The sequence below is a fragment of the Penaeus monodon genome, chromosome 26 (genome assembly GCF_015228065.2).
Source record: "Penaeus monodon isolate SGIC_2016 chromosome 26, NSTDA_Pmon_1, whole genome shotgun sequence".
Classification (NCBI taxonomy): domain Eukaryota; kingdom Metazoa; phylum Arthropoda; class Malacostraca; order Decapoda; family Penaeidae; genus Penaeus; species Penaeus monodon.
This window is the reverse complement of record NC_051411.1, coordinates 11,851,540-11,873,795: the sequence shown is the minus strand read 5'-3', so window position 1 is coordinate 11,873,795 and position 22,256 is coordinate 11,851,540. Positions and strand designations below refer to the sequence as shown.

Sequence of the window (22,256 nt, the reverse complement as noted above, 5' to 3'; positions counted from 1 at the left end):
TATATACATTAAATTGAGCTACATATCCTGTAAATCTATACAGATAATGATATGATGTGGAAGACACCATGAAAGTGAGGTACATATGTAAAACCAGAGAGAACGGAGATGATGTAGGTTTCGGATTTTCAGCCAAGATGGAAGAAACAGATATATGATGTAAATTCTGCCCATTTTCTAGGTGAACAGCCAGGGCCATCTTCACATATGACAGGCTTGGCAGAAGTAACACCGACAACTGTTTTTGAAAGACTTATTGGCTTGGAAATGTTAAAGAATATTGTTAATCAAGCAAATCTTTATGCTCTTCGAAAGGGGAAGCACTTCAGGCCTACAACTGTCTCAGAGTTGAAGATCTTTTTAGGAATAAATCTGTTGATGGGCATAAAAAAACAGCCTTCATATCGTGATTACTGGTCGATAAATCCATGCTTTAGGGATCACTATATAGCGAATGCTATGCGGCGTGACCGGTTTACTTGGTTTTTAGCAAATCTTCATGTAAATGATATTAGTAAAGTGCCTTTAAGAAGTGATCTAAACTATGATAGACTTTATAAAATAAGACCTCTAATTAATCATCTGAACCAACAGTTCCAGACTTGTTACAATCCAAGTCAAATCCAGGCCATTGATAAGTGCCTGATTAAATTCAAAGCCAGGAGCGCTAACAAGCAATCTATACCTCTAAAGCCTCAGAAAGGAGGATATAAAGTGTGGGTAAGGGCTGATAGTTATGGTTATATTTGTCAGGCTGAAATATATTGTGGGAGAGATGGAAAACAAGATTTAGCCGTAGAGGAAAAAGTTGTTCATCAGTTATCAAACTCACTGATACACAAAGGGTATCAAATTTATGCTGATAACTTCTTTTCATCAGTATCTATGGCAAAAGAGCTGCTTGATAAAGGTATAGGGTATTGCGGAGCAATTTGCCAAAATAGACGAAAAATACCAGGGTTGTTACTTAATAAGCAGCTGACTCGAGGCCAAGCTGATTGGGCCATGGATCCATCTGGCATATCATGCACAAAATGGATGGATAATAGAGCTGTCCTGATTCTTTCAAACATGCATAACCCATCATTAACAACCCAAATTCGTTGCCGCAGTAAAGATGGCAGCACAGTGAATGTTAGTGTACCTGTTGTTGTAGCTGATTATAGACGTCATAAGAGCTATGTTGATAAAGCAGATATGATGAAGTCATTATACGAAATTGATCGTAAATCAAAGATATGGTGGCACAAAATTTTTTTTCACTATGTTGACATTGCTGTTGTGAACGCATTTATAATTTACAAGCATTTAGTGCCCCAAGAAAATATTGAGCTCAAGGCCTTCCGAGGAAGACTCATTGCTGGTTTGATTGGAGTGCATGGAATGGAAGAAAAGGAAAAGGAAAGGCAGCCTGTGCAGAAACACTATAGGTATAAAGAAAGTATCCCCATGGAAATTCGCCTAGACCAGTCAAAACATATGCCGGAATTTAGACTTAATTTTAGACGCTGTAGTTACTGTAGCACAAAGAAAGAACCACATAGAACCAGGTGGCTGTGTACAACATGTAAAGTTCCTTTATGCAACAACATTGCTAGACAGTGTTTCTCATTGTATCGTGTAAAAAAAACAATACACTCTGAAGGTCGACATCTTTCTTTTTTTTTTTTCTTTTTTTTCCGTATAGAGGGGGAAAAAGAAAAAGTTCTAATGAGTAGTAGTGTTACATGAAGTGGAAATTTATTTGTGAGGAATACATATAAGTTACAGTTTATTTGCTGACTGGAAAAAATAATGAAAAATCCTTAGTGGTTGGTGGTAATGACCACCTCACTATAACTTTGGAATTAAAGATTATGATCATAAAACTGTGCTTCATTTAACCTTAAATTGTTTCATCTATATAACCCTCAATATATGTGTTATTCTCACGGGGGTGAGGGGAACAGACGGGGACTGAGGCCAAGTGCTGAAGATCACCCCTACCTTGGGCCGCAGCCTTCAGATCAACAAATTTTGCATGGACTTTTCTTCTCCCCTTTCCCTTTCATTCTCTTCTTCAATCCCTTTTTCTGTCCACTTCCTAAGGTGCAAGAGCCATGCTTGAAAGGATGAAAGGCTGGCTTTGTGTCAGTCCAGAACGGCCATGGGCGCAGTACTCACTTGGTTAATCACCTAGCCCTTACCCCTCTTACAGTCCCTGAGGGGTAGACCATTTCTCTTCACATATATTTTAGGATCAGCATAGCCAGTAATGAAGATTTTGTACCCTTATTAGAGACATTAAGGCTTGCCCCATCATCAGGTACCCTATATAAATTTGACTTTTCTGGTTTCCCGTCCCCTGTCTCTTCTTTGATCATGGCTCCAACCACTACTGCTTCTGTCCCCTCTCCGATGCTTGCTGTCAACTATGTCTATTCTGAATCATCCACCCAGGTTATTGCTCAACCTTCAGAAAACACCCATTCCTCTCTCCCAACTTTATCCATGCCATCTGCTTCTCCTGCACAGTCTTCTTCATTTTTTGCCCCCTCCTCCTTTATTACTACTCTTCATCTTTATTGTCCTCCTCCCCACAATACTACTTCACGCCACACCACTCCATCTTCCTACTGCCTTCTTCCTCTCACTACTTTCACCTCTACAAACCTTTTGAGTACTCTGTCAGACCGTGAAAATGGCTTGCTTGCATACCTAATGATTATGATACAGTAGCAGTATAGTGCTTCACTATTCCTCCCAGAGGCCACCATAAGTCTTACGTCAATATTGCCAAGATTAGCTTCAGTAGACATGACTTTTCCCACGAAATTTACAATGATGGAGTGCCCTGCCTTGTAGGACCACATTGACCCCTTACCTATCAATATCAGAAATGTTGCCATTTTGGCCACCCTACTAAACACTGTAGCTCCACAGCCCTCTATCTTTCCAATCTGGTCATGGCCGTTCAAATTGCTCTGCACAATTTCACAGGTGTACCAATTGCAGTGGCTCCCATATTCTGTGTATTTCTCTCTCTCTCTCTCTCTCTCTCTCTCTCTCTCTCTATATATATATATATATATATATATATATATATATATATATATATATATATATATATATTTTATATATATATATATATATTTTATTTGTTTGTTAATTAATTTATTATTATTTTATTTTTATTATTATTTTTTTTTAAGCATGAATATCGACCTGGGATATACTTAATAAACAGTTCTTAACGCTATCACTGACAACCTGTCAAAAATTTCTCACCTAATGTTGTTCTCTGGAAATCTTGATAATTTCAAGGGGATCACTCCATGTGACACGAGTGCGTACTCCGGACCTCTTACAAGTCGTCACCATAAACAACTCGTTAAGCAATTTGGTAATCGATGTTTGGCTGATGTGATTGTGCTAAACTAGCCAGTTATACCAGTTCCAATTGCTCTAAAGAAAAATGCCTCATGTTTCAAGCAATAATGTTGGCATTGGGCAAAACATATGTAATGTCTTTTTTTACATAATGTTATTGGCTGACATTAGTTATTAGTGAAATTTTTTGTAAAATATCAAGATCTAATCACAGAATACTGGACAATATGCTTGTATTGCCAGAAAGAATAACTGTCCTCGCACCTTTAGGAGTATACCAGTTGAAAGTGTGGGGAATTTTTAATACACATATACATTAATATACACATATTTATGTGCATGTATGTGTGGGTGTGAAGCTGCGGTGGCCGAATGGTTAGAGCATCGGACTCAAGACTGTCACGACGGCAATCTGAGTTCGAGGGTTCGAGTCACCGACCGGTGTATTGTTCACTTGGGCAAGGAACTTCACCTCGATTGCCTACCTAGCCGCTGGGTGGGCAAGCCAGCCCAAGTCAGTACCGGTCCCAGAACCGGGTAAATAGAGATGGTGACTCGATAAAAAAAAACACCGGGCGGAAGGCAACGGCAAACCACCGCTCTATATTGCCAAGAAAATCATGGAAATCCATGATCGCCAACGTCCTTGTAGGACAGGGCACTTAAAAGAGAAAAAGAAAAAAAAATGTATGTGTAAGTATAAGTATATGTATATGCATATGTGTACATGTACATTTCCGGAACTATATTCCAGTACACTTGTTGGGTTCTACTTTGTACATCTGGCTCCATGGAGTAAACTTGGAGTAAATAATCCTAGCGAAAATCCTAGCTTGTAATAAAGAATGTGATTGGTAGAATAGAAATAAGCAATAAGAGTATTAATGTATATTTTTTGAAACTATGTAAGCCATTTGATCTTACGTTTTCGTCAAATAAGTGATAACAAAATATGCAGTAAAAGTTATCATTGACTTATAGTGGCATATTTTTCAAATGCGATTTCCTGGAATTGTTTGTTTATCGAAATGGCAACACTTGCGAAGGTGAAGCGGTATTTCCTCCTTCTTTCAATACGAGAAGTAACAATTATAACTATTTCTTAAAAAATGAAAACATTTCATGCTTTAAATTTCAATGTATGACAGTTATATAAAATATCTGCAAAATCGTCGAGACCTTTGTAACTGCTTCTCATAGCTGCACCATCTAGTAGCGGCTATTCGAACTAATGAAGTGAATGAGTATTTTCTTCTTGCTAGATCCAAACACTTATCCAATAAACAGAAAATATGTTATATTATGTTCTTCATTATAGAACATTAAAAGTCTTCTCTGGCTGATGACATCATTAATCCTTATAAATGCTAATTGGCTGTTGAGTGCACTGCCAGGTATAGGGAGAATTGGGGAAAAGCTATACACTACACTCAAGTATCAACAATAACATAGCATAAATGACCGCTCAAGATTTATCGAGACTCTCTCTCTCTCTCTCTCTCTCTCTCTCTCTCTCTCTCTCTCTCTCTCTCTCTCTCTCTCTCTCTCTCTCTCTCTCTCTCTCTCTTTCATCCCCTCTCTCTCTCTGAGGAGCGTCATTTAGAGAGAGAGAGAGAGAGAGAGAGAGAGAGCAGGAACATGTGGGGGGGGGGGGGGGTTGAAAAGCGAACTGAGCACAACCAGAGAATGGATGCGAGCGGGAGAAGAGGAAGAAGAACGAAGGGAGAACGGAAGCAGGAAATCAGCTCGTTGTTGATGTGAATGGCAGGAAACGATTGCTATTCCCACAGGATTTTCCTGGGGAAATTAAATTGGGCCATGGAACTGGGCTGGGACCACCGTGATTTCGAGCCACTTACGAAGGAACGCAGAGGGAGGCTGTAACTCACGGTAAGGGCAGGTGAGGTGAAGCAGACCCTGACGACTCAGGGATACAAGGGAACCGTGATGACTGTTAAAAGTGATAATTTTCCGATACCCGACCATACTGGACCCAGACTTTCTGTTGGAAAATGACAGATTCGTGTGGGTGAAGAGGCACGCGTCCAGGGGCGAGGAGCGGAGTCAGCTCGTTGCCCTCCTGAAAGGGGAAGTGCCAGAGAGAGTATTCATATCTGGAGCAGGGTATAGGAGGGTGGCACCATACATGGAGTCACCTGTCATGCGCCTCAAGTGTTGCTGATGGGTCCACAAGTCTTGAACTTGTCAGCAGGATGCTCGATGCAGGTTCTGTGGTAGAAAGCATGACTCCAGGATCTGCGGAGGCCCCCACAATGCATGCAGGGCAAGGCCACATTCAAAGCTTATTTCGGCGGTTCCCCAGCAATGAAACGTGGGAAAAGATAAAAGCCCGGCCACCTTGCAGGTACATGTGCAAGGGGAGGGCACAACTACAACTACAGCGCCTGGCTGTAGGGCCCACCATGTGTGGCACCGTTATCAAGAGGAAGCGATCAACCTCAGGATGACCAGCAGGTGCAGGAAATGAAGGAAGTGCCGCGGAGTAGTGATGCAGATTTTTCTGGGAAGGAAGTATCAGTAGTAACCTGGATGCTGCAGTACTGTGCAAGAATAGATATAATGGAAAGAAAGCTGACACAAACAAGGGACAGAAACAGGGAGAGGAGGCTGTCACAGAACCCCCCCCCCCCAACCAAGATGCAGAGGAACAAAATGTAGACTGTAAGATCAAAATTCACGGAAAGGAAAGGAAAATAACAATGATTGTAGTGGAAGGAACTGCAGACTTCAGATCACTCCTGCTGAAGTGGAGAGATCAGAAGAAAGACATCCTCTTGATAAAATGGGAAGTGGACAACCATTCGAGAAACGGAGAACCAAAAGGACGCAATACAGGACTGATAGAGCCTCTCTTGAAACAATGAAACAGGTAATATAGAGTAACCCAGAAAGGTGTCAAGGTCGCGGTGGCCGAATGGTTAGAGCGTCGGACTCAAGACTGTCACGACGGCAATCTGAATTCGAGGATTCGAGTCATCAACCGTCGCGTTGTTCCCTTGATTGCCTACCGGCAATCTGAATTCGAGGATTCGAGTCATCAACCGTCGCGTTGTTCCCTTGATTGCCTACCTAGCCACTGAGTGGCCAAGCCAGCCCAAGTCAAGTGCTGGTCCCAAGCCCGGATAAATAGAGAGAATGATTACCTAAAAAGGTAACACCGGCACTCTCCGTGGAAAGGAACTGGGGACCCTACCACGTACTCACTCCAAGAGCATCACAACATGAAAACTACAATTAAGTATCATGCTGTGACCACGGCGGCTCAGACATGAACCTACCGTTAAAAGAAGAAGAAAGGTGTCACCCAGATGTACGAGAGCGTTCAGATTTAACCATTTGTTTATACATAGTTTCGCACTTCTTGACATGGGTAATTACGTTTAGCCTGGCTTAAGACCTGACTCACGAAAACATGGAGAATCGAGTACAGTTGACAGTTTCTTAACCATAGATATTTGGACTAGATAGATCCAATGGAGATGTGTGTTTGTGTCTCTCTTGTTGGATCCCACATTGGGACTTATTACGATAGGGGTGAGGATAACCTACGTTACCTCATCCTATTTTCTCTCTCACACATCCACCCACTCCACTCTGTCTGCCAGTGTCTCTCATGTGAGTCCTTAAGATAGTTCATACCATAGTAAATATGCTCTTTTGCATGGAAATAAAGACTTTTTAACTATATGCAGATGAGTACAAGAAACAAAGTACATAAATCGGTCAGCACAATTTCTGAGCTGCCTTAATTGGTGTAGAATTGTATGTTTTCATCTTCGCTATGAAGAGAGAGGTCTCACCCTGGCTTCATGACAATTACGCATCGTCCGATTACTATAACGATATATAATTCTTGTTATTTAACGGTTTTTTATGAGTAGTTCTGTTTAACTCCATTCACTTTACAAAATTTCTCTTAAAGTTCATAATATTCATTGCTATCAAAGCCATATTATATGTTCAAACTTCATACAAACACATTATTGACAATATACAACATTTAAAAAATTCCTTTAAAACACCTGTCTTTTAGAGGGAAAGTTACCAGATATTTTTAAAGACTCAATAGCACTACAGAAACGAGATGAACCTCTAGTAACGAATTTCTGGCTTGTTTTCAGGCTAAAAGGGCAGAGTTAACACGATGATGTAAAACAGCACGCGTTGCCGAAAGAAAAAAATCTGACGCATTAGCACTTTCGTTGATCTACCGAAGACGACGTAACTGATCGTTAAACCGCAGTAGAGCTACTGTGAATATATAGCTACTTTATCATCGTAGGTGGGTGGGTGTGCGCGAGCACGTGTGTAGCGTCTGGATGTACGAAGTCAGTACTTAGTGATGAGATACGAAACAGTATGTATGGTTTGTTTGGTTATTCTGAATATCCTTTATCTTGTGCTAAAATGCTCAACAATCATAAGCGCTATGGGTTTTATAAGGGTGATAAAAAATGCACTATCCAGTCTGCACTGATGGTCTGGGAGGATTTATTGTGGAAACTTAAAAATTTATTTAAAGTTACCGAGAAACACTCAATATCTAATATAATGCTTAAACTGCGGTATTTATGATGTGTCTCTTAAACATGGTGGTAAATAAGATTTTGATTGTGATTTATCCATTTCTGTCAGGGTATTTGACAGGAAATGCCGCAAAGCTAAAATATTTAATTTTCATAATATTTAAACAAGTGTTTCCATTACAGTTGGAGAATGGTGAACGAGCCAGTCAGAGAATAAGAGGCTGTAACTTGGCATCAGATGACAGTGATTCAAATAGAGATTTTGAGAAGGATGATGACGGTTTCGCCTCTGATGAGGAGAATCAGGATGATGAATTTACACCATGCACTTCCACTACCAAAATGAAAAGTTTGACAGGTATGCTGCTTGAATAACTGATTATTGTGATTAATGCTACTGATATTATAGATATTACAAATAACTACAATTTTGATACTGAGATAGAAAAACCTGCTATGCTATTATTGTTATTATTTGTATTACTGTCACTGTTATTATTACAACTTTTGCTGTTATTTACGTTCTTTATTATTGTGAGTGTAATTTTTTATTACATTATTATTATTGTTATTAGTATTGCTGATACAGTTATTGTTTTTATTATTACTGTTATCACTGTTATTACTCATACCATTATTGTTATTACTATTATTGTTATTACCATTACTGTTACTTTTATTATTGTTGTTTAGTTGTTATTGTTGTTATCATCATCATCATCATCATCATCATCATCATCATCATCACCATCATCATCATCATCATCATCATCATCATCATCATCATCATCATCATCATCATCATCATCATCATCATCATCATCATCATCATCATCATCATCATCATCATCATCATCATCATAAAGAGGTGTGAAACGCTAAACGTGGTTTATTGACTCCAATTGAAACAACTTCGTAATCTAACAATAGAACGACAACTGTACGGTCGCGAGGCAAGTAGTACGCTATACGCGATTTATTGAAAACTGTGAATGAAGACACATCAAAAGGGCTGGAGTTTTCCATGGAATTTTCCCCTTTTGTTTATATTTACTCACATGTCAGATTGTGTTGAAGTCCAAAAAAAGGTGTTTGCGCAAGTTAATGTTGAGGTGATGTACAATTTCATATAAATATGAGACCGAGCTGCCACTTGTCATATCACCAACATTATTCATAAAGATTTGCTTACTTAGTTATTGACTACTACTTAGACACTTTGCTCACTACATTGTAGGATTTTATCTGATTAGTAATATTGATCTTGGTCAGAATAGCAAGGTGAGTGCTTTTTACATTATAAAGTTATATTGTGCTGGTTGACTCGTAATGTAGACCGATTTGCTATGGCCTTTTCACAGAGTTAAGTGCAACCAAGCGTGTGTATACAGGCTTAGATCGCGATTCGCATGGATAGATATGTTCTAAAGGCCAGCCAGTGCGGAGATTTTCCTGCCTAGACAGCTCTCTCATTGAAATGTATGGAAACGCATGGCGTTTGGCACACATTGAATTGAACTGGTTGATTCGTAATGTAGACCGATTTGCTATGGCCTTTTTACATTGAGTATCAAGATTCACTATTTACACAGCCATTTGGACAATTTTCCGGAGAACCTTAGGGTTGCGAGCGAGGAACAGGGGGATCGTTTTCATCAGGACATTAAAACAATGGAAGAACGGTATCAAGGCCAGTGGGACTCACATATGATGGCGGGTTATTGCTGGAGCTTGATGAGAGACAACCCGGAAGCTGTACACCAGAGATCAGCCAAGAAAAGAAAGTTCAGATAACTGCTATTTGCCACTGATCTGTGCACCATATATATGTATTTTTATATTTTCTATTTTAATTCTGTCACTATATTTGATTTACTGTACATGGACTTTGTATTCTTTGTAATTCCTTGATTAAGAAAATACAAAATGTAGTACTAAAAATCACGTGTTCTTATAATGAAACCTTCGATATATGGGATGATGAGTAATTTTCAATAAAAAATGAAAAATGGTATATCTCAAAATCCTGATGTGATAGACAAAAACTTGGTTCATATTCGTTATCAGCAGCCCAAATTTATTTAGAATTTGTTTTAAAACCTTTTGCCAGAAATATCGTGTTGACCAGTGTTACATTGAGTGTATTTTAACATGTTAAGCTGCTGTGGTTGCTGTGGCCACAAACCGAATATTAACAAGAAATAGATTATAGATTTGGGAGTTACAAAGCTTACTCTGTAATTCACATTAACAACAACATCTACTTTCTACATACCTTAGGGAAATATTGGTATAGGTTTTGATACTTTCCATTAATAGTTTTTTTTTCTAGGAGTGGGGTGTGGGACTGTGATTTTATCATTTGGGATGGCATATTCCTTCATGATGAGGTCACACAATTTGTCTAAAGTTGAGATATGAGTTAGATGAGTCAGAAGGAACAGTTTTTGTCTCTTGTCATGGTATATTGGATGCCTGGCATTGCCAAAGGGTATGATACTTAGATTTTGTGTCAGAAGCAATGAGAAATACATTCTAAACACTGATTTCTGCAAGGATGCTGAGACCAGGTTAATAAATGGACATTGGTTAATGGTTAAAAGCAAATAGATGTGGCAGATATCAAGTCATATAGTAGTATACAGTGGGCTCGGGGACCTACCCTCATTTAGGGAGGCAAACTTGCAGTCTTTGTTTTTATTGCACCGTAATCATTCATAAGAGGAATTGGATGTGGCTGCTTTATTTTTAATTTTTTGCCATCTTTGTTGCCTCTTCAGACCCAACTCGGCAAGTCAAGATGGGTCCCATGCAAATGACTGATGTGGAAAAAGCCCGTATTCCTGCTCTTCGGGAGGAGAAAGTGCCAATTAAAGAAATAGTGAGGAGGACAGGGAAAGGTAAGTCCACCATCATGCGTCTGCTTGCTACCACATGTGAGTTTCCACCTAATGTCATACCCCAATATAACAAGCGTCCTGGAAGGACTAGGAAGACGCCACTCACTGACCACCTTCTTAAGCTAGCTGTGAACAGGAACCCTAGGCTGACAGCAGAGGATCTCAAGAAACTATACTCTAAGTTGCTATTCGCACCATCCAACACTGCCGTAAACATCACTTTATCACACCAAGTCTCATGGCAGCACACAAACCACTACTGACCTACACCATGCGGCATAAGTGGCTTGCTTTTGCCAAAGAACACAAGAACTGGACAGTGGCTGGCAGAAGGTCATCTGGTCCAGCAAGAGCAGTTTCCAAGTCATAACTTCACACAGAGTGCGTGTAAGACGCCCCTCAGACGAAATCGGTATGACCCACAAGTACACTATTAAAATAATGAAGCAGTGTTTCCGTAGTTATTTGGGGTTGTTTCAGTGGGAAAGGGGGGAGGGGTGGACTCTATTTCTTGCCCAAGAATTTTGTCATGAATGGAGATTGCTACATCCAAGTTCTGAAGAAGCAAATGATGAACTCTTAATGCCATTCATAGCGCCACAGCGTTCATGCACGATGACACTCCGTGTCATGCCTCTAAAAAGGTGACTTTCTCAATGAGAAGAATATCCTCTTCATGAATTTGCCAGGCAACAGTCTGGATTTAAATCCGATTGAGAATACGTGGAAGGTACTGAAGGAAAAGGTGAGGGACTCACATGATGTCATCGGTACCGCAGCTGCAGAAGGTCATCACACATCTCTGGTGCCAGGATATGACTTTGGATTACTTCAGGAGCCTGTGTGAGAGCATGCCACAGCGGATCCAGGCTGTGCTGAAGACCAAAGGGGAGATGACTGGGTATTAAGGTGAGTGTTACTTAAATTCAACCTGTTTTTTCATTGTTTATTTCATTTTATTGTTCACTGGATTTTTTTTTTTTTTTTTTTTTTTTTTTTTTTTTTTTTTGACATGGCACCCACTGTAGGAAGATAGAGTATCGAAATGGGTAAAGAGGGGGATTATGAAATGCTACATGTCAAAAATTGCACTACAATTTAGGATATGGTATTGAAAAGAGTAAACAAGGTGAGTTATTAGGGTAAGGTAGGGATTGTCAAAAGGGGGTTAAGACAGTTAGATCATTTCAGCGTAAAATAATTATTGCGATAAAGGCAATTAGGGTGTCATGCGACTTTGTGCAACAAAATTTATCTCATGATCAGAGGCAAGATACGCCACTAGGCTCCGCCCACTGCTGTTACTATAACTATATTGGTTATTTTTTCGACTGGTACACAGTATTTTGGGATATATTCTGGATTTCTTGTGAGTTGTACTGTGTTATAGATACCCAATATAAGTGAATATGAATGAAAATAACCAAGGTAGGAGAGAGGTGCCAGGTAGGCCATAACCATCGGAAAAAAACGGCTAAAGAATCAGTGGGAAGTATCACTAGGAATGCTAGGAGGGAGAGGGTCTGGGGAAGGGCAGTGGTGTGACAAAATGGAGTCCCATATGTATCCAGAAGGGAGCGGAAGGATTAATGGAAGGAATGGGTTTGGAGTAAATGTTGCAGGGGGGGGGGGAGTGGGAAGGAGTGTAGGAGGAATATGAGGAGGAGGGTTGTTGTCAGCAGTCAGTTTCATTGCAGGAAACAGAGGATGAGGATGAGGGATGTTTTTGGACCATGATTAGAAAAGTTTTATGTCTTCAAGAGTATACGAAAAGGAATAGGATGTGGAAGTTTGAGATTTTTTTTTTTTTTTTTTATGAAAAGGTGAAGAAGAGACACGTTTGAACAAAGGGAGAGTGTAGGTGAAGAGGAAACAGTAGAAGATGGGGTGGAACATTGAAATTGGCGGATGCATTTGGTAGAGAGGGGAAGAGGAGGAGAAATAGAGATTTGAGTGTCTGGATTTAGAATGGCAGAATAATTTGACTGGTAGAGGGAGGTGGTAGAATTGAGACCGCAAGGAGCAGGAGGAAGAGATACTGGGGGAAATGTAGAATCAGCTTGGGAATAAGGGGGAAGGGCAGAGCAGTGCATAGCACTAGAGTATGGAGCGAGGATACAACATTGTCGGCGTGCTTCCTACCTTGCCTAGTGTAAAGTTTGGCCAGTTTGGAATCTGAGAACTATCTCTGACTGGAACTTATAGGCCGTGCAGCCCCATTAAAATACCTTAGGAGAGCCACTACAATTGGCACACCTGCATGATTGTGCAGGGCAGTTGAATGATCATGGCCAGGGCTGTGGAGTGACTGGGTGTGTGCACAGAAAAAGCAAGTTTGCCCGCGACGGCAACCAGCGCCGACCCGCGCCAAGAATTAAACCATATAAACAAGTATAGGCGGTAACAGAGGAAGCAGGTTAGAACATGTTGGCGCCGGCAGCCTGCTTCAACCCGCTTTCCTGTTTGCTCGGATAATTCTTGCCCGCTCAACCCGCGCGGGTAGACGCTACTGAATGGAGAGCAGGATGGATATTCAGTTCCTGATAGTCAAAGTTTATGAGAGACAGCCAGTGTGGAATAAATGGAATAAGCACCACGCCAACAGGAATGTGGTGGATACCTGTGGGCTGAAATCAGCCAGGAACTGAAATGTGAAGGTAAGCATATTATTATAATTATTTTTATTAATAATGTTTTAATGATTATATTATATGATTTATTATTATTATTATTATTATTACTGTGATATTACCACTATTATTATTATTATTATTATTTGCGCGAGCGATGATGAATACGATAATATAATCATTGTTGTTAGCCTTATTGCAGCTTAAAAATGTGTTTGCATTCATGTCACTTCCTAAATCTTTTGTCTTTTTCAGAGACTGGTTAAAAAAAAATGGAAATATCTTAGAGACCAGTTTGCTGTTGAGCTTGGGAAAATTCCACCAGCTCGATCAGGTGAAGCCACAGGTGACACTCCCACATCAAAGTGGCAATATTTCAAGTTACTGCACTTCCTGAAAGCAAGAGCTTCAACTGGAAATTTATCAGGTGTGCTAACCAGTGATACTAATGAAACCTCATTACCAGAATCACCCCCAAGGACAATACCAAATGGGTACCATGAAGCCCCCCTTGGCTACGGAGGAAGGTGCGTCAGCCTCTTCAGCCCACACTAAAGACACACCTGAACGCGAAGATGAAGTTTGGAAAAGCAATGGCTCACTTCACCTGCCACCCGTCCGAAGAAAAAGGGAACTAGCAAACGCTCTAAAAAAGATGACTACAACCAGAACAACAAAAAATTTCAGATGATGATACTCCAAACTCTTCTCTCTTGTAGTTTATTTCATGTACTGCTCTTCTTTTTCTCTTGACTTTTGTATGAACATTGCCAAATAAACTGATCTTTTATTCGGTAAGTTGTTATTATTATTATTATCACTACTAATAACACCATCATTCTTTTAGCAGTCTCTCCTGCTGCCACACTGCCAAATGTAACAAGTACGCCACAATATGTATATATGAATTTCTAAAAAAAAAAAAAAAAAGTAAGCTTGAATCTAGATGTAGAAGCATATTTAAACATCATTGGTCTTCTAAATCTTTTATTAATACAAAATCAATTCTGACATAAGAGAGATTGAAGGAGGGAGGGAAAGAGAGAGAGAGAGAGAGAGAGAGAGGGGGGGGGGGCAAGAGAGAAAGTGAGAAAGACTCACTTACGGTTCTTATTTGTTCTTTACAATTTAATACATACATAGTCCTACAGAACTGCAAAACAAACTTAGAGTGAGTTTTGAAATCCCATCTCTTACCAACCTTCTTTAATATTCACTGAGGTAATATGGTATGAGTAATATAATGAAGTATCAGCAATGAAATGTATTATATTGCTAAGAAAAAGTCTAATATATTGACAATAATATATAAAATATTAGCAATAATTTATGATACATTACCAGTAAGTTATGATATTTCAGTATATGGATGCATGTTACATCTGCTGTTATATTCCTAATGTTAATCCATGTAGATTTGATAGACTGTTCATATTAATGTAGGTGTCTATTTATATTTCAGGTACAGTTGCTGTGGCCTCCAAACGAAAATTCCGAAATGCATGGTTGGAGCAAGGGTTGTTCAAAGCTTGGCTGGAACCTGTAGAAGATGACCCACACAAGGCACGATGCAAAGTCTGCAAGTCGTTCCTCGCTGCTGAGATAAATTCTTTAAAACGACATGCACGGTGTAAACTCCATAAATTACATGAGGCTGTAGAGAGAACGACCCCTGAACTCAATGAAGAAGACAACGACAGAATAACCATAGCAGAAATCAAGCTAACGGGATTTTTTGTAGAACATCGTATTCCCTTTACCACCGCAGACCACTTGATTGGCTTATTAAAACATTTATTTCCTGAGTGTTCCAACCTTCAAAAGTGTTATTTAAAACAAACAAGAGTAAAAAAAGATAGGAAAAAGTGGTAGTGTTTGGAGAGACTGAACTGAATACGAAATCAAGGGATTTTATGTTTTCCATCAATCAAACAAGACTAATGACACGAGTATTACCAGAAGTGCACACAGTTCTCTCAGTATAGCAGTACAGAAATGCAGGTAAAACTGCTTTGAAATGCCTATGAAATTCCCAGCTATGGTCTCTGCAGGCTTCAAAGTATCTTCCTTGAAAATGTGATCTCATTAGAAATATATTCAGCCATCTCTCGCAAAGTGCTGAAAGACTACATCAATTTCAAGATTTCATGATTTTTATGATGTTAAATTATACAAAATGTTGCATGTATACCAGACAAGGTAGCTGTCATACCATGCAGCTATTGCTATACTTTATGAACATGTGTTGATTAGAGACTTCATGCTACTGCAGTTTATTCACTTAACTGATAACTGAAACCTAGAAACTCTTGAAATTAGCCTGCTCTTTGGTCAGTAGAACTCTGAAGACCATTGCAAATTTCCAGTTCTTATATTTACAGATATATATGTCGTATGCGAATTCGTCTATTAAAAGCATACAGTGTGATTTATGGATTTTTTGGGCAACTGACCAGAGAACACCTTGATTTGAAATGATGGTAATAATAATAGCAATAATAATGCTGATATTAGCGATGATAATGATATTGCCATTATCATTATTATTATTATTATTCTCATCATTATCATTGTTATAATTGTCATTATTATTATTGTCTTTATCATCACCAACAATACTATCGTCATTATTATTAACCTTATAGTTGCTGTTCATGATATCTACAGCAAGCAATTATTTCTGCCTGTTAACCAAAGTGACTCCCCACTTCACCAAACACAGCCAACATTGTGTTCACCCAGCAATCGTGAACAGACTATACCTCCGTTTTAGAAACACTAAATGATCCTTCCATGTGAGTCTATTTTGCCTTCCTTTATCATATACTGCCAAAAGTTAATATCCTCAGTCTCAGGACTTAAATGGTGAGTTACTAACATATTTTAGTGAAAAGAGAGGAAATAGGTTAATGTAGCAACATTGGGTGGTCAAGCCAGCCCAAGTCAGTGCTGGTCCCAAGCCCGGATAAATAGAGAGAATGATTACCTAAAAGGTAACACCGGCACTCTCCGTGGAAAGGAACTGGGGACCCTACCACGTACTCACTCCAAGAGCATCACAACATGAAAACTACAAGTATCATGCTGTGACCACGGCGGTTCAAACATGAACCTACCGTATAAGAAAAAAAGCAACATTGCAACTATAGAGCCTAAATTTCTCCCACAAAATCAAATATATTTAGGATGTGATAAGATTGCATTCCTCCAATCTGTTGAATACAGGGAATGCCCAGTTATGATTGAGAGTGTTTTCCATCGATGTAGACAGTTGATCATTGTATCATGTAATGAACTGTGGAAGAGGTTGCCACTTACACGCAGAACGTCTTTGCCATCTCTGACAAACCTTGGCACTGAATTTCCAAGGACAACAGTATGCCATCTACGACAGTTAGAGGATGAGTGGAGATCCGTAGAAAATATAAACATCCCTGGGAAATCCGGCAAATAACTAATCCAGTATTCTTTTGCGCAATAGCCACATTTTCTGATGGTTTAAGGCATCTGCGTTTGCAAAATATTTCAGAATTGGTTTTAGAATTTCTTACATAACCTTTGTCCTTTGTAGCCGCAGAAAGGTTATTTTGGAAAGCTAACGCAGCCAAAACTAAAACTTGCAGACCCGCTGAGAAGTAATAAGGCATGTAAAGAACTGGAATGATGAATCAGTTCTTGCTGATTCTCAAGTATGTATTGGTCATTGTGTGTCTGCAGTTATTGTATAATTAAAAAGATTTATATGATATACATTTGTTTCTTTACTATGCCTTTCCTATTGTAGATTTTAATTAATTTTGGTATTGCTAATAATGTTATAATGATGTTATTAATAAGAATAATATCAGTGATAGTAGTAATCTCGGAAAAAATTCAAGAATACAGTGAAGAGATGAGATCAGGTATTTCTAGTAGGTGTCTAAGTGTTTTTGAAGTCATCTGTATGTAAATCTAATTAATAAGATGATACCACAAGTGGACAGTGTACATACCCATCAACAGTGGGTATGTTAGCTATTGATATAATTTACAGTGACTAAAGAAGCTGTCAAAAATAGTATAGCACAAAATTGAGAGATTGTAGATGACCGTGTGATTCTGAACATGTGGTTTCATAAGCTTGGTCAAGGAGATTGGCAGTCAAACTGTGCAGCATTTTGTTCTCTTTAGTAACTTTTTTTTCAGAGAGAATTGTAATCTTCATAAAATAGTTAGAAATTGGTCAACGTGTACCTCCTTTTTTTTGTCGTAAAGGTGATTGTGGTAATGATGATGATGGTTATCTAATTGATTGATCAGTCACTTTAATTGGGAAGGAAATGTATTTAACTCTTTTTCACAATTTATAAAATTATTAATACGTTACATGTCATACTTGTAAATAACCAGTAAAAGTATACATTCCTAATCAATATCACTTTTATTAGGGAATCAAAAGGATGGCAAGTCTTCTGTTCAAAAAAGGGTTCGAATACCATCTGCCGAAGTACGAACAAGAGGAGCTTGCCATATGCCTCAAGTGCTGCAACGGTATGCAGGAAGGCAACGTTGCAGGTATCCCGGATGTACCCAGAGGACTCGATTTTCATGTAAAACTTGCAAAGTATTTTTATGTATATCAGCAGATAGAGAGTGTTATTCTCTTTTCCACAAACTTTAAGGGAACTGTCTTGCTTAGGGGGATTGCGGGTCTAGTAAGGAATTGTATTTTCTGTTTCCCAAAACGGATGAATGGGGTTCAGGAAAAGAAATAGGCAGTGTTAATTTTTCTAGTTTTTTTATATCCCTAATTAGATAGTATGAGTTCATATATATATATATATAATATATATATATATATTTTGTGTAGTGTTGATATTATGTTATGTTGTGTGTGTGTGTGTGTGTGTGTGTGTGTGTGTGTGTGTGTGTGTGTGTGTGTGTGTGTGTGTGTGTGTATGTGTACACATGTGGTACAATGTGTACATATATAATATATGTATATAATATATATATATGATATATATAATATATATAATATATATATATATAATATAATATATATAAAATATATATATATATATAATCATATATAATATATATAATATATATATATATATATATATATATATATATATATATTATTAATATATATATATATCTATATATATATATATATATATAAATAACATATATATATACATAAAAAAAAAAAAAAAAAACATATATATATATATATATATATATATATATATATTTGTGTGTGTGTGTGTGTGTGTGTGTGTGTGTGTGTGTGTGTGTGTGTGTGTGTGTGTGTTATGTGTATTATTAATATATGTATATATTATAATATATATATATATATATATATATATATATATATATATATATATATATATGTTTTTTATATATATATATATAATATATATATATATATATATATATATATATATATGTACATTTATTGATATATATGAACACATGCACATTAGGAATGTCTACATACATGTACTAAACTATATCTCTCTAGCTTCATTTGTTTAACACACACACACACACACACACACACACACACACACACACACACACACACACACCCACCCCCACACACACACACACACACACACACAAGCACCACACCGCTGTTTGTAAGTCTCAGTAGGCTGAGTGGGTCAGGAAGCAGCCTGCGCCATAGAACCATGTCAGTGTCAGCCCTACACCATGTCAGGGATGTGGCTTTTGATTGTCCGTTTGACCAAGTGCTTGTCAGAACTGTTAACATGAAGGCTATGATGTGTTGAAACGAGGAACTTTGATAAGCATTGTTATTCTGTTGTATTATATAAACATGGAACTTTGGTAAGGTGTGATATTCTCTTTTATTATATAAACATGGAACTTTGATAAGCTGTGTTATTATTTTATAATATAGTTAAGATTTGGAAATTTAATGGATTGTTATTATCCCTATAACACTTTGGACTTTGTTTTTTATGAAATATAGATGTTAAATATATTTGCAATATGTTTTTCATTTATCCATGTTTGTTGACGGCAAAATAAAGTAAATCTGTATATTATACATGATTTATTATTATTTTCATTAAAACTACAATGCAAGCTATGGTACATAATACATATAGAAACTAAACATATCAAACAAGATTTGAATCACATTCAATTAACTATCAGTAAACAGTGTCCCAGCATTAACAATACACAATAATTTCCTAGTGCCTATTGTGAATTATATCGTTCTGCCAACAGGACCAGCAAGACTGTTGAAGAAGTCTTAGATACTCACGCTGCCTCTTTGCCTCAGTGGCAGCTTGACGGGGTCCACGAGCACGACATTGTTCATCGATTGGGGCATGTCTCTTCTTTTCTCCAGGCACCATTTTGTGGTTAGCATCACCGTGATCCAATTGAGCATTTTGCAGTTCGGAATATCTCATCCTCAAGAGGTTATGAGGACACATAGCAACTTCCACCATGACTGTTGCCACTTCTGGATTTTGTTGTAATGTGTGAGAAGAGCTTGCCACCTGCTAGCCAAGATGCCGAATGCCTGCGGGTACCGGTCACCAGAGGCCAAGTGTCTGAGGGAAACAACCACCATAATCCCTGTTTCCAAAACTTTTCTCCAGTTAGTATCCTGTAGAGTGATCCTAGAAGTCAATCTGTTAACCAGTTCATCGAACATCTGGGAATCCATTCACATGAAGCTGAAGAAAGATGCAGGGTCTTCTCTTCTCGGCTTTCTCATCAGATGATGGAAATGCTCATACCTCAGTCTCCTTGGAGCAGCCAGCCATTCTTGCCCAAATTGCTGGGGATCTATTTCTTCTCATCAGTTTTTGTACAAGAGCAAGCTGGCGAAATGCAAGCTATGATGTAACAATAGCAGAACCCATCTCCAGCTACTTCCATACTGGTGTCCAGTAAGCAACTATACATAGAATATGTATAGTTGCGCTTTTATATCCTCGGCAAATCCAAGGTAACAGAACGGTAATGGATCACTAATGAAACGCTAACAGCACGCTACGGTCGTTGTGAAGTCATGAAAGTAAACCTTACATGTCGATGAATGAACTGTGTTAGAACCTTACGATCGTTAACAGACCGCTCTTGGAGCGCAAGAATTTAAGAAACGGCCGTTCGCGCAGCGACTGATTGGCAGTGGCAGGAACACGAGATGGAACATTACCAGTGACGCCTTAATGAGGGAAATGCTTTCATGTAGCAGATCACCACTGCATCTTTCGATAAATACCAAAGAATGCACATTAAATAAAACGGACTGACGGAACAGTCAAAAATGAGTGGTAAAAGATCAATAAAAAAAAAAAAAAAAGATGCAGCGTCTGGGTATTAATGTTGTTAAGTCCTCAATAAGGAACTGTGGATAATACAGCGAGCCTTCCCCCTCCTTTTTTAAGGCACCTGAGCTAGTGTCTCAACTAATAAGTGTAATTTTTTTCTCTCTCATCTCAGGGTCCATCGAACAGCCCTTAATTCAAGAGTTCTAAAAGCTATGCATTATTTCCCAGTTGTATGCGTTACGATCCAGTTGGTATTAGTTGCCGGTGTCTATCAAAACAAATAATTTTGTATGAGTACTCTTAATGCCCCTGAAAAGAACCTGAGCCGACCGATTCGATAGATACATTATATATTTAAACTCGAAGTACAGTCTCCGTAGACTTTTGGCGTTAAAAAAAATGTGCATCACCGGGCTCCGTGTTTTATCTGTTTTGCTTCAGTATTACTGTTTTGTAGATGTTTCCCTTTTTTCCTGATGTAGAGAAGATCGTTACCTGCGGGGCACTGAGAAGAACACCGGTCTCTGTTAATGCAAAGGTTTACTTCTATTTCAGGATTTAATGTCAATGTAACATTAAGTCTGGCAAATTCTATATGCTGCTTCCGTTAGCTTCATTTTCCTGGTTTGAATGGTTACCCATAAAACACACACAAAAATAGAGCTGTACTCTCTATGCACTTAAACGCTTACCATACAGCATTCGCGGTCACTTCTAGCCTCCCTCTCCTGCGCTTTCACTTCCGGCTCCCAAAGCCTCACAATCTTTTTCAATTTTTCACTTATTCGTTCCTTTATAACCCAAATTATTCTTTCAACATAAATCGTACATATTCACAGAACCCATGGCTAGCAGATTTAGACCATCCATTGCCTGATCTTCTCCGTATTTAACAACATATAGGAACTGTACTTCACTGATGCGATGCATTGTATCATTCAAACTTACAAAACTTGATGAGCTGAAGACGAAGCTGGACCAAATTTTTGCTTAGGTGTAAATTGTAATCCGCAGAGTATCAAATGTATGTGTCGAGGTTGTCCAACATCCAGTTGCATTAATTAACAAGCAGAAGGGGAACGGGCGCTAAATGAGAAAGGACTAGTTTATAGTGCTGAACAGGAACACTGGATAGTAACTTATACCTGGATAAAAGACCCTAGTGACTTAAAGTATAATCTTGAAGTAGCAGTTGCTAGATTGAAAACAAATGAAAATAGCTTGATGAGACTGGATATTGAATATACAAAGAAGTGTCAGAATCAAATTGAAGACATGATTGTTAGAAGGGGTAACAAGGCAATTAAGTAAAAAAAAGAGATGTATGACTTTAAAGGTCCTGTTTATTCTATACATCACCATGAAGTTTTACAACCAGAATCTAGTTCAACATCTATGCGCATTGTACTCAATTCTTCGGCATCATATATGGGACAGAAAGGGACCAGATATCCTAAGTGGATTACTGGGAATTTTGTTTAGATTTAGACAGAAGACAGAAATTGC

At 38.4% G+C, this 22,256-nt stretch overlaps 1 protein-coding gene across 2 annotated transcripts in view; it reads left to right on the top strand.

Annotated features, from left to right (window-relative positions):
* Positions 1-18,244, top strand: part of LOC119589928 — a 34,837-nt gene extending 16,593 nt beyond the window's left edge. Inside the window, exons 5-7 of one of the 2 annotated variants that reach the window (XM_037938587.1) lie at positions 8,100-8,274; positions 10,697-10,816; positions 17,874-18,244. In XM_037938587.1, the coding sequence (XP_037794515.1) occupies positions 8,100-8,274; positions 10,697-10,816; positions 17,874-18,106 (528 nt within the window). In that variant the 3' untranslated portion in view covers positions 18,107-18,244. Of the gene's footprint in view, positions 1-8,099; positions 8,275-10,696; positions 10,817-14,908; positions 15,875-17,873 lie in introns of those variants that run through there. The other variant, XM_037938586.1, reaches the window with a different exon arrangement.
* The last annotated feature ends 4,012 nt before the right edge of the window (positions 18,245-22,256 follow it).